This window comes from Podarcis raffonei, chromosome 8, assembly GCF_027172205.1.
Source record: "Podarcis raffonei isolate rPodRaf1 chromosome 8, rPodRaf1.pri, whole genome shotgun sequence".
NCBI classification, from domain to species: Eukaryota; Metazoa; Chordata; class Lepidosauria; order Squamata; family Lacertidae; genus Podarcis; species Podarcis raffonei.
The window spans coordinates 20,326,774-20,338,817 of record NC_070609.1 but is presented as its reverse complement, the minus strand read 5'-3'; the positions used below and the strand labels follow the sequence as shown (position 1 = coordinate 20,338,817).

Here is a 12,044-nt window from a genome sequence, read left to right as displayed (position 1 = left end):
CACCAAGCCTTATGAAGTATGGTTGATGGAGTTTTGTATTTTTATAGTTTTTGTTGTTGTTGTTGGGGGGCTGTCCTAAATTCCTGGAATCAGTATAGGGTTAGAATTTAATCAAGCCCTCTGAATCCTCAATCCAGTAGCCTTTTCAACCGGATAATGGCCACTAAGTATGAGTTGTTAATTGAACAAAGGAAGGTGACGAGCCATTAAGAAATCTGTGCCAGATGCAAATGGTATTGAGCTCCCATTTCTCCCCATTTTTCATACTTCTATCTTATCCTCCACACAAACTGCCAACTTATTTTATCCCTACTTCTTCTTTTACCTCCTATTATCCCATTTCTTTATACAGTTCAGTGGTACCTCAGGTTACATATGCTTCAGGTTACATACGCTTCAGGTTACAGACTCCGCTAACCCAGAAATAGTGTTTCAGGTTAAGAACTTTGCTTCAGGATGAGAACAGAAATCGTGCTCTGGCGGCATGGCATCAGCAGGAGGCCCCATTAGCTAAAGTGGTGCTTCAGGTTAAGAACAGTTTCAGGTTAAGAATGGACCTCCGGAACAAATTAAGTACTTAACCTGAGGTACTACTGTATTCCCAGTTTATTATTTTAAATATATTAACCTTTATCTTTCTAATTTTCCTTGTCACCTCCTCTGGCCTGTTCAGGCCAGATGGAGTTCTCCCCTGACTGTCAGTAGCCTTTACTCACCATTCAGGAAAATGGTATTTTTAACACTATGAGGAGCCCAGGAGCAAATTGGTCACAGGATCTCCTGGCAATGTCATCCCTTGCCAACTAAATAAATAAATAAATAAATAAAAGTAAATACACATATAATGCTTTAAAAAATACCCCACTTATATCTCAAGGGTTTAAGGTCAGTACAACAATTCACATTCATATGTCCACTTCAGCCCATCTGCATATGGGGCACCTCTTCACCTTCCACCAAGAAATATAAACTTTATAAGACTTTTTATTTTCTACTAAGCATTAACATCAGTAACAATGCAGGGCTATGTTTGAATCCCCCTCTGACTGAAGGAAACTGAAGCAGGAGCCGGGTCTTCCACAAACACTGGAAGAGGGCAATGGCTGAGGGTGTCGGCATGGCCCATCGATTTCCCCGGGCGATGGACAAGCTGGTAGTGGTAGGCAGCCAGGAAAACAGTCCATCGCAGCATCCGCGGCAAGAGAACCGGTGGAGTTGGTCAATCACCGGCGAGGAGGCCCACGAGCGGCTTGTGGTCGGTGATAAGGTTGAAAGTCCTGCCGTAGAGGTATTCATGGAACCTCTTCACTCCAGCTACAACTGCCAGTGCCTCCTTGTCGAGCTGGCTGTAAGTCCGTTTGGTCGGAGATAGCGTCCCGGAAAAGTAGGCGAGCGGTGCTTCTCTTCCGTCTGGAAAATGGTGACTGAGGACAGCGCTGATGCCAAAAGGTGAGGTGTCGCAGGCAAGGACCAGCGGCCTGGCTTCACTGTACTGTATACCAGCACACTGTCCAATGAAAGGAGAGCCTTGACCGCGTTGAAGGCCGGCGTCTCCCGATGACCCCAGGACCAAGGTGTCTTCATGCTGAGGAGTCGGTGAAGAGGCTCGGCTACCATCGCTTTGTGGGGCAGGAACATGTTACAAAAGTTCAGTCCCAGTAACGCCTGCAACTCCATCTTGTTCTTTGGGATGGGGGCCTGCTGGATAGCGTGGATCTTGGATGTTGGCAGGTGAAGGCCGGAGGCATCGGTAAGATAGCCCAGGAACTCCACCTGTGGAACAGCGATCTGGCACTTCTCCTTCTTTACCTTGAGCCCAGCCTCCTGAAACCTGGTCAGCACGGCGTGGAGGCGCTCGAACAGCTGCTGGTGCGAGTCTGCGTACACCAAGATGTCGTTGAAATACGGCACCACGCCTGGAAGCCCTTGCAGGAGACGCTCCATAAGGCTTTGGAAGATGCCAGGAGCCACACTCACCCTGAACTGCAAACGGCAGCAATGGAATGCCCCTCGGTGGGTGACGATCGCCTGGGCTTTAGCGGTGGCATCGTCGACGGGCAGTTGTTGATAGGCTTGGGCAAGGTCCAGCTTAGCGAAGACCTTACCCTCACCCAGGGAATGCAGCAGGTGGTGGACAACAGGAACCGGGTAAGCGTGCTGCTGAAGTGCTTTGTTGATCATGCACTTGTAGTCGGCATGGATTCTCACCAACCTATCTGGCTTGACAGGTGTGACGATGGGGGTTTCCCACTTGGTGTGGTCAACCAGCTCCAAAACTCCTTGGGCAATCAGCTTGTCCAGTTGTTCTTCCACCTTAGCCTTGAGAGCAAACGGAACCTGGCGTGGCTTTAGCTTGATGGGGGTGACTTGTGGATCAAGGCTAAAGGAGATGGGCATACCTGTATATTGACCCAAAGTGCCGTCAAAAACCTCAGCAAAGTCTTTGATCAGACCCTCACTCTCTGTGTTAGAGATGGAGTTGATGCCGGTGACTTCCAGGCTGAGGACATCAAACCAGTCTAGCCCTGGGAGGCTTGGCCGCTGACCTTCAACCACCACCAGTCGGAGCAGGCCCGAAAAATCCTTGAAGGCGATCCGGAACCGGCCAACGCCTACCACGGGACTGTCGTTTCCCTGGTAGTCTCTCAGGTGTATGCAGTGAAAGTCAAGTTGCCTTTTGGACACTCTGGGTACGAGTCTTTTGATGGTGCTCCAAGACACGATGGACAGGGCAGACCCGGTGTCGATCTCCATGTCACACGGAGCTCCTTCAATGAGCACAGTGACATTCAGCTTGCGTCGCGTAGGCGAGTCTGTTTGGCCAATCGTGGTTCCGGACGGGCAGTGGCAGTTGGTGAGAGCGAAACAGCTTTCCTTGGCGGACTGGAGCTTTCCTTGGCGGACTGAAGTGAAGACTTGGACTTGTGAGTCGGTGAAGGGCGGGTGTCGGACAGAGCCGATCGGCAGACCTTAGCGATGTGGCCCCTTTTGGAACATTTCCGACAGATGGCGTCTCTGAATTGATACTTGGCACGGGAATGGTTGCCTCCACAGCCGGCACATTCCGATTGGCCCTTGGACTTCTGTTTGAACTTCCCGTGCTCCCGCTTTGTTTGGTGCACATCATCGTCTTCACTGGAGGATGCCTCGTCACTGCTAGCCTCTTCATGATGCACTGGAACTGGCTTCCTAGCAAGAAGCGGCCTGCTGGCCTTGCGGATCTCCTGGGCGGAGCGTTTGGCAGCTTCCGAGGCCACGGCCTCCTCAATGGCTTTCTGCAGCGTGAGGTCTGGCTTGGCGAGGAGACGCCGTTGCAGACGGATGTCCCGGACCCCACAGACAATTCGATCCATCAGGGCATCGTCTAAGTCTCGGAACTCGCAGTGCATTGCGGCCTGTCGGAGGGCGGCGGTGTAGTTGTTAATTGACTCCCCCTCTGCCTGGTTCCGGTGATAGAACGCATGGCGGGCAGCAATCTTGTTGTGAGTGAACATATCAGACGACATAGCGATCCTTCAAACAGCTCTTGTTTATTCACAGGCCCAGAATATATATAAAGTTTTTTCAGCCCAGTTCTATTCTATATATATATAAAACTTTATATATATAAAAAACTTTATATATATAAAACTTTACGTGATGCACTGTGTGGCTGGAACGCTGATCTGATAGACTGCCTCCCTCTCTTCCCGCCTTCCCTCTTCATTACTTTATTCCCCCCGCCCCTCGGCTTCGGTTCTAGCCCCTCCCCTTTTTCCCCGCGGCCGCCAATCAACTCCCGCTGGCTGTCGGGGACGTCACGAGAGCCCCAGCTACGGTTGGCTGGTATCCTTCCTATTCCTTTTTATGTATGGGTTGTGGAGGGAGAACGCAAATACGCAGGCGCATATTCGGAGTTTTTTTTTTAAAGCCGACCGGCCCCCGGCCGGCGCGCGATTGTCTCAGCTTTCAATGGGGCGACTCGGAGCTCTGCTTTCTCTTCCCCCTCCTCCCTTCCCATTCCGCCTCCGCCTCTCTCTCCCTCGGCAGGCAGCCCAACAGACCGACCAGGAACGGTGAGTGACCGACTGACTGGCAGACAAGCCTGGGCAGGTTTACTCGGAAGCAAGTCCCGTTGTGCCCACCGGGGGCGGGTTGCGGGGCTTCCCCTTCTCAGCAGCCTGAGGGACTCCCCTGTCCCCGAGGGTGGTTGTTGCATGGCAGCCAAGCTTCCCCACGGGTGGAATAGGGTTTTCTCGTCCCTCTTGTCTTCCCAAAGAAAAAGAGGTGCGCAGGGCTGAGAAGGGAAGGCAGCTCTCCTTCTCCTTGGGACTTTTTGGGGAGGTGGGGAGAGTGCCTTCCGTTTCTTCCTTTTCCTACTTACGTCCTCCCTCCCAGACAGACCCTCTTGAACCCAGCCTCGTGAGAAACCGGGGCCGCTGGTGGGGAAGGGTCCCTACCCTGCAGGAAGTCGGCTTTCTTTTAAAACAGGAGGGAGGGTCGCTTTAAAACAAAAGTAAACTCTGATCTCAGGATGAGGGCTCCTGCGAGCTTGTGGGACGCGCGCCTCTCCCATCAGGAGGAATGTGGGCTTTCTTTAAATCGGAAGTGAACTTTTATTTGAGGCTGGGGGCCACGGGTGGGCTGGTTGAGTGTATGAATCAGTCAGTCCATGCTTAGTTTAGGAGGAATTAATCTTTCTTAGTGTTTTTCCTTTTTAAACCAATATGCCTGCATCGGAAGTTAGGGGGCCTGGAGGAACTTTGGTAGGTCCCTGTAGCCTTTTGTTAGGTCTCTGTTCTAATAGCATCAAGATATGAAGAGGCCCATGTTTCCTGTGTGCAGGGGACAGGGGTGTTGCATTAAAACTTCTATGGCTGAGAATATGCAGGATGGGTTGGAAACCTTTTGCTGTTTTGTAAATACGGTTAGGAAGGTTGCACCCCACCCCACAATCTCTGCTAAAATGTGCACTGAGATTCCAGGGGGTTCTGGACGCTCACCAATGGTTGTTAGGAAGCTCGAGGTACAACAGAGGCTAGTGCCTTTAAAGGTTTATTTAACATATTTACACCTGGAAGTCTGCAGTGAAGGAGGTGTAGAGCATTATATCCCAAGAGTATCTCTCATGGCTCTGGCCATAGCTTAAGCCTAAAGCAGCAGTTAGTCATTTGCTATGCCCTGCAACTCATGGAGGTATGGTCTTTGTTGCCCACCCTTCTTCCAACACACATCACTAAACCCAACACCTCCCCTTCTATCCGCTACCCGCCCTTCCACAAACCTGCACATTTTTTACTGTGACATCACTCCCCTACCCGGTCACCTTGGCAACCCCTGCTTTGCACAGATCCAGGAGTCTCTCTCTTTGTTGTGCTAATGACCAGCAATCAGTACCTTTGTTAATGGCTTATCCTTGGCTAGCTATGTGAACTAGCTGGGCTTGTGATCCCAAACTTTAAAGCAACAGTGCTGTACTTGTCGAGCATTTGTTATGTGACTTTTAAAATCTGCTTTCTCAGCCTTGTGCTGTCCTGATTTTTTGGACTACAACTCCCACCACACCTGACTGCTGGTCATTCTGGTTGGGGATGAGTGGGAGCAAAGCTGGGGGAAAGGCTGTAATGATCAAATTCTACAGTTCAATTCTGCAAGTCCTGCCCCTAGGCAAAGTGTACAGGGCACCTGTGACTAATAGAAATAGGAAAAATAGGAGGAGAACACTGAAAAACGTATACTAACATGACTTAGTCGGTATGAAGGGACAGGATACCCAAATCCTGTCTGTGAAGTCACGCCGAAGTCATCCCAGGCCTCAAGACTTCACCCCAGGCCTCAAAACTAAATTTCCCCTTTCTCTCTTCTAAAAATCCACAGCTTCAGCTTTTCTCTGCTTTCTCACAAGATGCTGCTGCATAAGCAAAACGTTATTTTTATCAGTACAAGAAAGCTTCAAAAAGCTAATGCATAAGCAGGCCTGGGAACTGAGTCTTATCTTACCCAGTTGCAACAAATCTTGGACACGCTGACACGCAAGGCCCCCTTTTTCCTGGGAAGGGCGCCAAGAGTCTCAAGACAGGAGCTTTCTGTTCATGCTCTGGGAAACTCATGAGGCAAGACTCCTGAGGAGGGGGAGAAGGGGGAGGGAACTGGAGGGAATATATGCTCTGTGCAAATGACCGTAAAATTTGTGCTAAGCTTGTGAGTTATCACGGTTGCTCCGGATGGTAGCAATAAAGCTCTTTCTCTGAATCAACCCTTGAGTGTCTGCTTGACTCCCACTTTCCTCTCCCGGGCGCAATGCTCTTCCAATCCATGGGCAAGGCCTGAAAAGGCTACAGGTAGTCACTTAATTTCATGGTTGTGGGTTCAAGCCTTACATTGGGCAAAAGATTCCTGCATTGCAAGGGGTTGGACTAGATGACCCTCATGGTCCCTTCCAACTCTACTATGATTCTTTGATTTAACACATGCACGGGAAATTGCTGTAAAGGAGCACCTTAGATACATGACAATTAGTCACAGTTTACTTAGTGACATATGATGGTGTTGAGCTGCTGTACTTAAAATAGCAGCCTTTCTCTTCAAAATGAATGATGTGTGTGCATTGTTGCTGTGAGGTTGTTGCTCAATTGCTGTGGTTTAAGAAGTGATTGTTGGAGGTTTGGAATAACCCAGGCAGAAATTCCTAGGTGTCAGAAAATATTCTTTTTTTATGCAACAACTGCGCCCATGTTTTGTTAGCCCCAAAATGGAAAGTGAACGAGGTCCCAGCTAAAGAGGAGTGGTAGATTTAACAAATAGAATAAGAGAGGAAGAAGAACATATATTTAAAGAAGAGTGGAAAACATTTATTGAATATATGGAAAATAACTATAAAGCTGAAAACACTGGCAGCACTAAGATAAATTCAACAGAGTAAATAATTTTTAATGGATGTAAAAGTGGGAAACTGATTTGCATGGAAAATATGCGGGAATGCATGATATGTAAAATGAAGGAAAAGAAGGGAAGTCATTGGATATTTTAAAGTTTGTAAAATGATTGCTTCGAAATGTAAAATTGAAAATTTAATAGAAATTATTATAAAATAGAAGTGATGGTTGGAAGTGATCCAGTCCATAGAAGTTGTGCAACATGAAGATTTGAAGAGGGATTAGCCTAAGTGACTTTGGAAGCTGCACCCTGTTCTTTGATTTTAATACAACAGCGAGAGACACTCCTTGAATCTTATAGTAATTCATGATTCAGCTGTGCATTATACCATAATCTACAGGTAGGGCATCATCTTTCTTTTTAATATCATGGGAAGGTTGCGTATGCAAAAGGCAGGGGATTGGAACCTGAGTGCCAGAGCTTGCTTTCCCCAGTGAGCACTTATTCAGAACATCTAGCCCTTTAAGAAAAAATAGGTACTAACAGTTGCAACTTAGCAACCTATGGGTTGTCTAAGCAACAGAACACTGCCTTAGTCTCCTGTTCGCTAGGGAAGTGTGGAGCTGAATCACAGGGAATCTACCACTGCCTGACATATAGCAAGACATCTGTGCCTCTCCCTGTGGGATAATGAATAAACTAAGCAGCAAAGAGTCACATTTTTGAATAGAAGATACAAAAGAAGGTATAGAATTTGTCTATAATATTTTTGCAACATGTCATTGACAGACTACATATGCTAGAAGCAACCTCTAGGTTGTTGTTGTTGGCACCCATCTATCTCCAGAGACAGTGCAGTGTTCTTCCAGGGTTGAAATCAAACCATTGCATTAGCAACACCCCCTTCTCTGCCTTGCTGATGTGCTTCAACGGAAAGCAGCGCAATAAGTTTGGCACCAGCTTGGATGGCTCCATCCAACTGTTTTAGGGACTCCACTCCGGATTTGTGTAGGGTTTACTTCTTAGCCTTTTCTTCGCCCAAAGATATTCCTCAAAGCAGCAGAGGTTTAGGATCAGGGTTTTCCTTCTGTAAGATGAATGTTAATCATGTGTTCATCATTGAGAAAACAATTAAAGAGAGGTGGAGCGGGTTTGTTAAACAGAAATCAGTGAAAATAGGATGCTGAACTAGATGAGCCTTGGATCTGACTCAGCAGAGTTGTTTTTATGCTTTTATCTCTCCATTTTATCTCTAGAATACCTGGTTTGGCTTAGAACATGAAATAAGATTGAAATATGAAATGCCAGAGTATGTATCTACATATAACCCTCTAATTCAGGCGTGGGGAACATGTGGCCATTCTGATGTTTCTGAATTACAAGTCTCACCATCCCTGGCCATTGGCCATGCTTGCTGGGGTTAATGGGATTTGGAGTCCAGCAACATTTGAAGGGCCATGGGTTCCCCAAATCTGCTGCAATCGCTTCTGGATTGAGAGGAATAGCTCAGTAAGTGGAGCATGAGACTCTTAGGGCTGTGGGTTCAAGCCTCACATTGGGCAAAAGATTCTTGCATTGCAGGGGGTTGGACTAGATGGCCCTCATGGTCCCTTCCAATTCTACAATTCTATGAAATGTCTAGAAATCTGAAGAAAGAGCATCTTACTCAGATATCCCGTCCAGTTTTTTCATTTTTCTCCCTTTTGTCTTTAAGAGAGATCTCTGGGGGCTAAATTAAGATCTGACTTGAGCTTTCTTCTTTCCTATAGGCAGAAGAAGCAGGCCTTGTTGTGCCTGTTTTGTTATGTGTGAGAGCCCTGCAGCTCTGATCAAATGAAAATGATGACATGAAGACCTCTGTATGCAAAACAATTGCATGCCTTCTGCCAGAAGACTTCGAAGTAAGAAGAGCATGTCAGCTCACTGACTACTTACTTGAGCCAAGCGAGGAAAGATACAGTCTACTAGAAGAGCATTACCTGCAACAAGATAAAAAATTGGATGGAAAAAACTCTTTGTGTTGTGAGCTGCTGTTGGCTTTAAAGGTGTATTGGCCATTTGATCCAGAATTTTGGGACTGGAAAACTCTGAAGCCACACTGTAGAAGAAAAGAAGTTTCTGATTCAGGGGATGATCTGAGTTGCAGGAAGATGTCTTTCAATGAAACTGCTATGCTAGATGTTTTCCTAAGTGATAGTGAAGATAATAATTCTGAAGGTCAAGATACAATAAATCAGCCTAAAGTGAGAGTTAAAAAGCCCATTGGGTCCTCAGAAAGGTACCAGAGATGGCTTCAGTACAAATTTTTCTGTGCTATTTGCAAAAAGGAATGTATAGAGGCCAGAATACTTCACCATTCTAAGATGCATATGGAAGATGGCATTTATACATGCCCAGTGTGTATAAAAAAGTTCAAGAGGAAGGATGTCTTTGTGAAGCATGTGATGGAACATGTAAAAATGCCTCCGAGTAGGAAATACCGTGGTAAGAAGAAGTTGCTGTTGAAGAAAGAGAGGCTGGCGATGAGCAGTCTAGCCAGAATTGCTTCTGTGGCTCTTGGAGAACAACCCAGAACTGACACGCAGGATTTTGTCACGTTTAGTAAGCTAGAAAACTGCCACTTGCAGGGCAGGGACCTGTACCCATGCCCAGGCACGGATTGCTCCAAGGTGTATAAGCAGTTCAAGTACTTAAGTGTCCATTTGAAAGCAGAACACGAAAATGATCAAAATGCAATGCACTACATGGACATGAAAAACAGGAGAGAGAGGTGTGCATACTGCAGGCGGCATTTTGTTTCGGCATTCCATCTGCAGGAGCATGAACATGTTCACAGTGGCCCTCAGCCGTACATGTGTGTGTCAGTGGGCTGCTATGCTAGGTTTGGATCAGTGAATGAGCTGCTCCATCACAAACAGCAACACGACAATCTGCGTTATAAATGTGAGCTCAGTGGCTGTAACATTGTTTTCAGTGACTTGGGGCAGCTCTACCACCACGAAGCCCAGCATTTTAGGGATGCTTCCTATGCATGCAACTTTAGTGGCTGTAAAAAATTCTACTATTTCGAAACAGAGTTTACGGATCACATGTCAATGCATATTACAAATGGTCAAATTAAGAAGGTACAGATTAAGCAGGAGGAAAATGTTTCTGGGGACAGTCTTACCTGCCTTTCAGATTTGGAAGTGTTTGAACAAAAAGACCCCGCCTGCCTACATGAGAGTCTTAATTTGCCTTCAGGATCTACAAATTCAGAGGCAATCCAGCAGGTTAAGCAAGAATCTACAAACTCAGAGGGAATCCTGCAAGTTAAACAAGAAGCTATGTTTGATGGAGAGGTAGATGTTAAAGTAATGACAGTTTAAGAAGCAATATTGGACCCCCTAGCCAGTGTGATGCAGTTGGTGCCATTGACTGAAGCAGTAGATTTGGCCCGGCAACTCCTTTCTCTTAAACTCCCATGTTAAAATGTTTTGATCTGGGTTAAGCAGATATATAGCTATTTTAGTCTAACATAGTGTTTTATTGTCCAACATAGAATTTTAAAATCCATCTCTGGTTATTTTTGTGCTTTTTAAAACTGTTTTTTAGTTTTTATTATACTTTGTACATCACATTGAGATAAACATATTTGGAACGCAACGAGTTAACGACTTAACCAATTTATTCGGGCAAAAGCTTTTGATTGCCTCAGTCCCACTTCATGATGTGTAATCGTAAAGTGGTAAGAATATAAATACATTATTCTGGCAGTGTCTTTCTGTATCATGGTCTAACATAAACAGGGCTTTTCAGGGCTGTTCTGAGACAGATCCCAAGGTGTTGGCTGCTATTAGAATACATTTCCTTGGATCTCCGGGTTCTGATCAATTTTAATACATTTCAGTGGAAGGAAAATGTCAAAAACAGTGCAGGAAATTATGCAGTTTTTTTGTGATGTTTGAGGACTAAAATAAAGATAACAAATATGACTCCAATTTGCTTGCATGGTTTTTGTTCCAGGTCTCTGACAACTCTGTGAAATGCAGCAACTTCTCCTATTTTCATTTCTCACTGGATTTTCTGACACCCTAAACCACAACTTCCATCTTCCCTTGCTGTGATACCATCCAGCAACATGCAGGTTCACCATCCTGCTCTGTATGAAGAGCTGTGTATCTAAATGTGGTTACAAGAATACGTGTCTTGAAATTGCACCACCACAATCTCTGCACAGCAGACTGAACAGGCACACAGATCACCTGCTCAAAATCATCTTTGTTATGGTAGGGCACTGAAACATCTGAAAGTTGTTTTTTACACTCGTATTTTACATGGCCGAAAAAGATCTTACGCACTTTGCAAAGGATGGGAACCCATTCAAATAAAAGCAAGTAATTCTTTAGGGAGTCATTGTGCTCTGCTGAGTTAAATTAACATTGTATTGCAATGGGTCATTAGGTGTTTAATGCAACACAAAAATAAAACACCTTATGCTTCACCTATATATGAATTGTAGCCTTTTTAGGCCTTTTTCACGGGTGGAAAGAGCATTGCGCCCGGGGAAGGGAAGGAGGAGTCAACAGACACCGAAGGGTTAAACCAGAGAAAGAGCTATTTATTCTACCTTCCAGGTAGCAGAAGGAGCAAGTGTGATAACTCACAAGCTAGCAAAAACTGAAAACATTTTTACATGCAGTTTTTTATCCATTCTTTCAAGTCCCCCTTCCCTCCCAATCTCCTGAGCTTGCATAGAATTGTTTCTCTCGTTCTACTGGTGCTGTTCCCGGAGAAAGTTGCAAGTTGGATGTGCTGCTGGCAAGGTCAACTAAAGCCTGGGAAGCACAACGCATTGTTCTTCTCAGCTACCTTTGTTACAGCAGAGCAAATGCTTAGCTAATGCTTTTAGCTACTGAGAAAGTAATTTTGAAAAGGCTTGAGGCCTGGTTGGGGGGGGTGACTACACAGGTGTTAGGGTATCCTAACCTGTCCTCTCCTCCTTCAGAATGACATATGAATGGTTAGCTCACTGCCCATAAGCACACATTATTGGCATGTGTGTAAGCCACAGCTCTTAGCTGCCAAGGTCAGAAATAGCACCATGCCTAGAACTCACTCCATGATAAATGAGGTGAGAATGACAAAGGATGTACATTTCCCACCCTCCTATCTATTGCTTAGATTGGTGATCAAAGTAAAAGGTATTT

At 45.8% G+C, this 12,044-nt stretch overlaps 1 protein-coding gene across 3 annotated transcripts in view; it reads left to right on the top strand.

The window, feature by feature from the left end:
* The first annotated feature begins 3,884 nt into the window (after window positions 1-3,884).
* Window positions 3,885-12,044, top strand: part of LOC128418596 (beta-1,4-galactosyltransferase 3-like) — a 45,313-nt gene continuing 37,153 nt past the window's right edge. The window contains exons 1-2 of one of the 3 annotated variants that reach the window (XM_053398412.1): window positions 3,885-4,055; window positions 8,625-10,829. In XM_053398412.1, the coding sequence (XP_053254387.1) occupies window positions 8,703-10,223 (1,521 nt within the window). In that variant the 5' untranslated portion in view covers window positions 3,885-4,055; window positions 8,625-8,702 and the 3' untranslated portion in view covers window positions 10,224-10,829. Of the gene's footprint in view, window positions 4,056-7,298; window positions 7,601-8,624; window positions 10,830-12,044 lie in introns of those variants that run through there. The other 2 variants (XM_053398413.1, XM_053398416.1) reach the window with 2 other exon arrangements.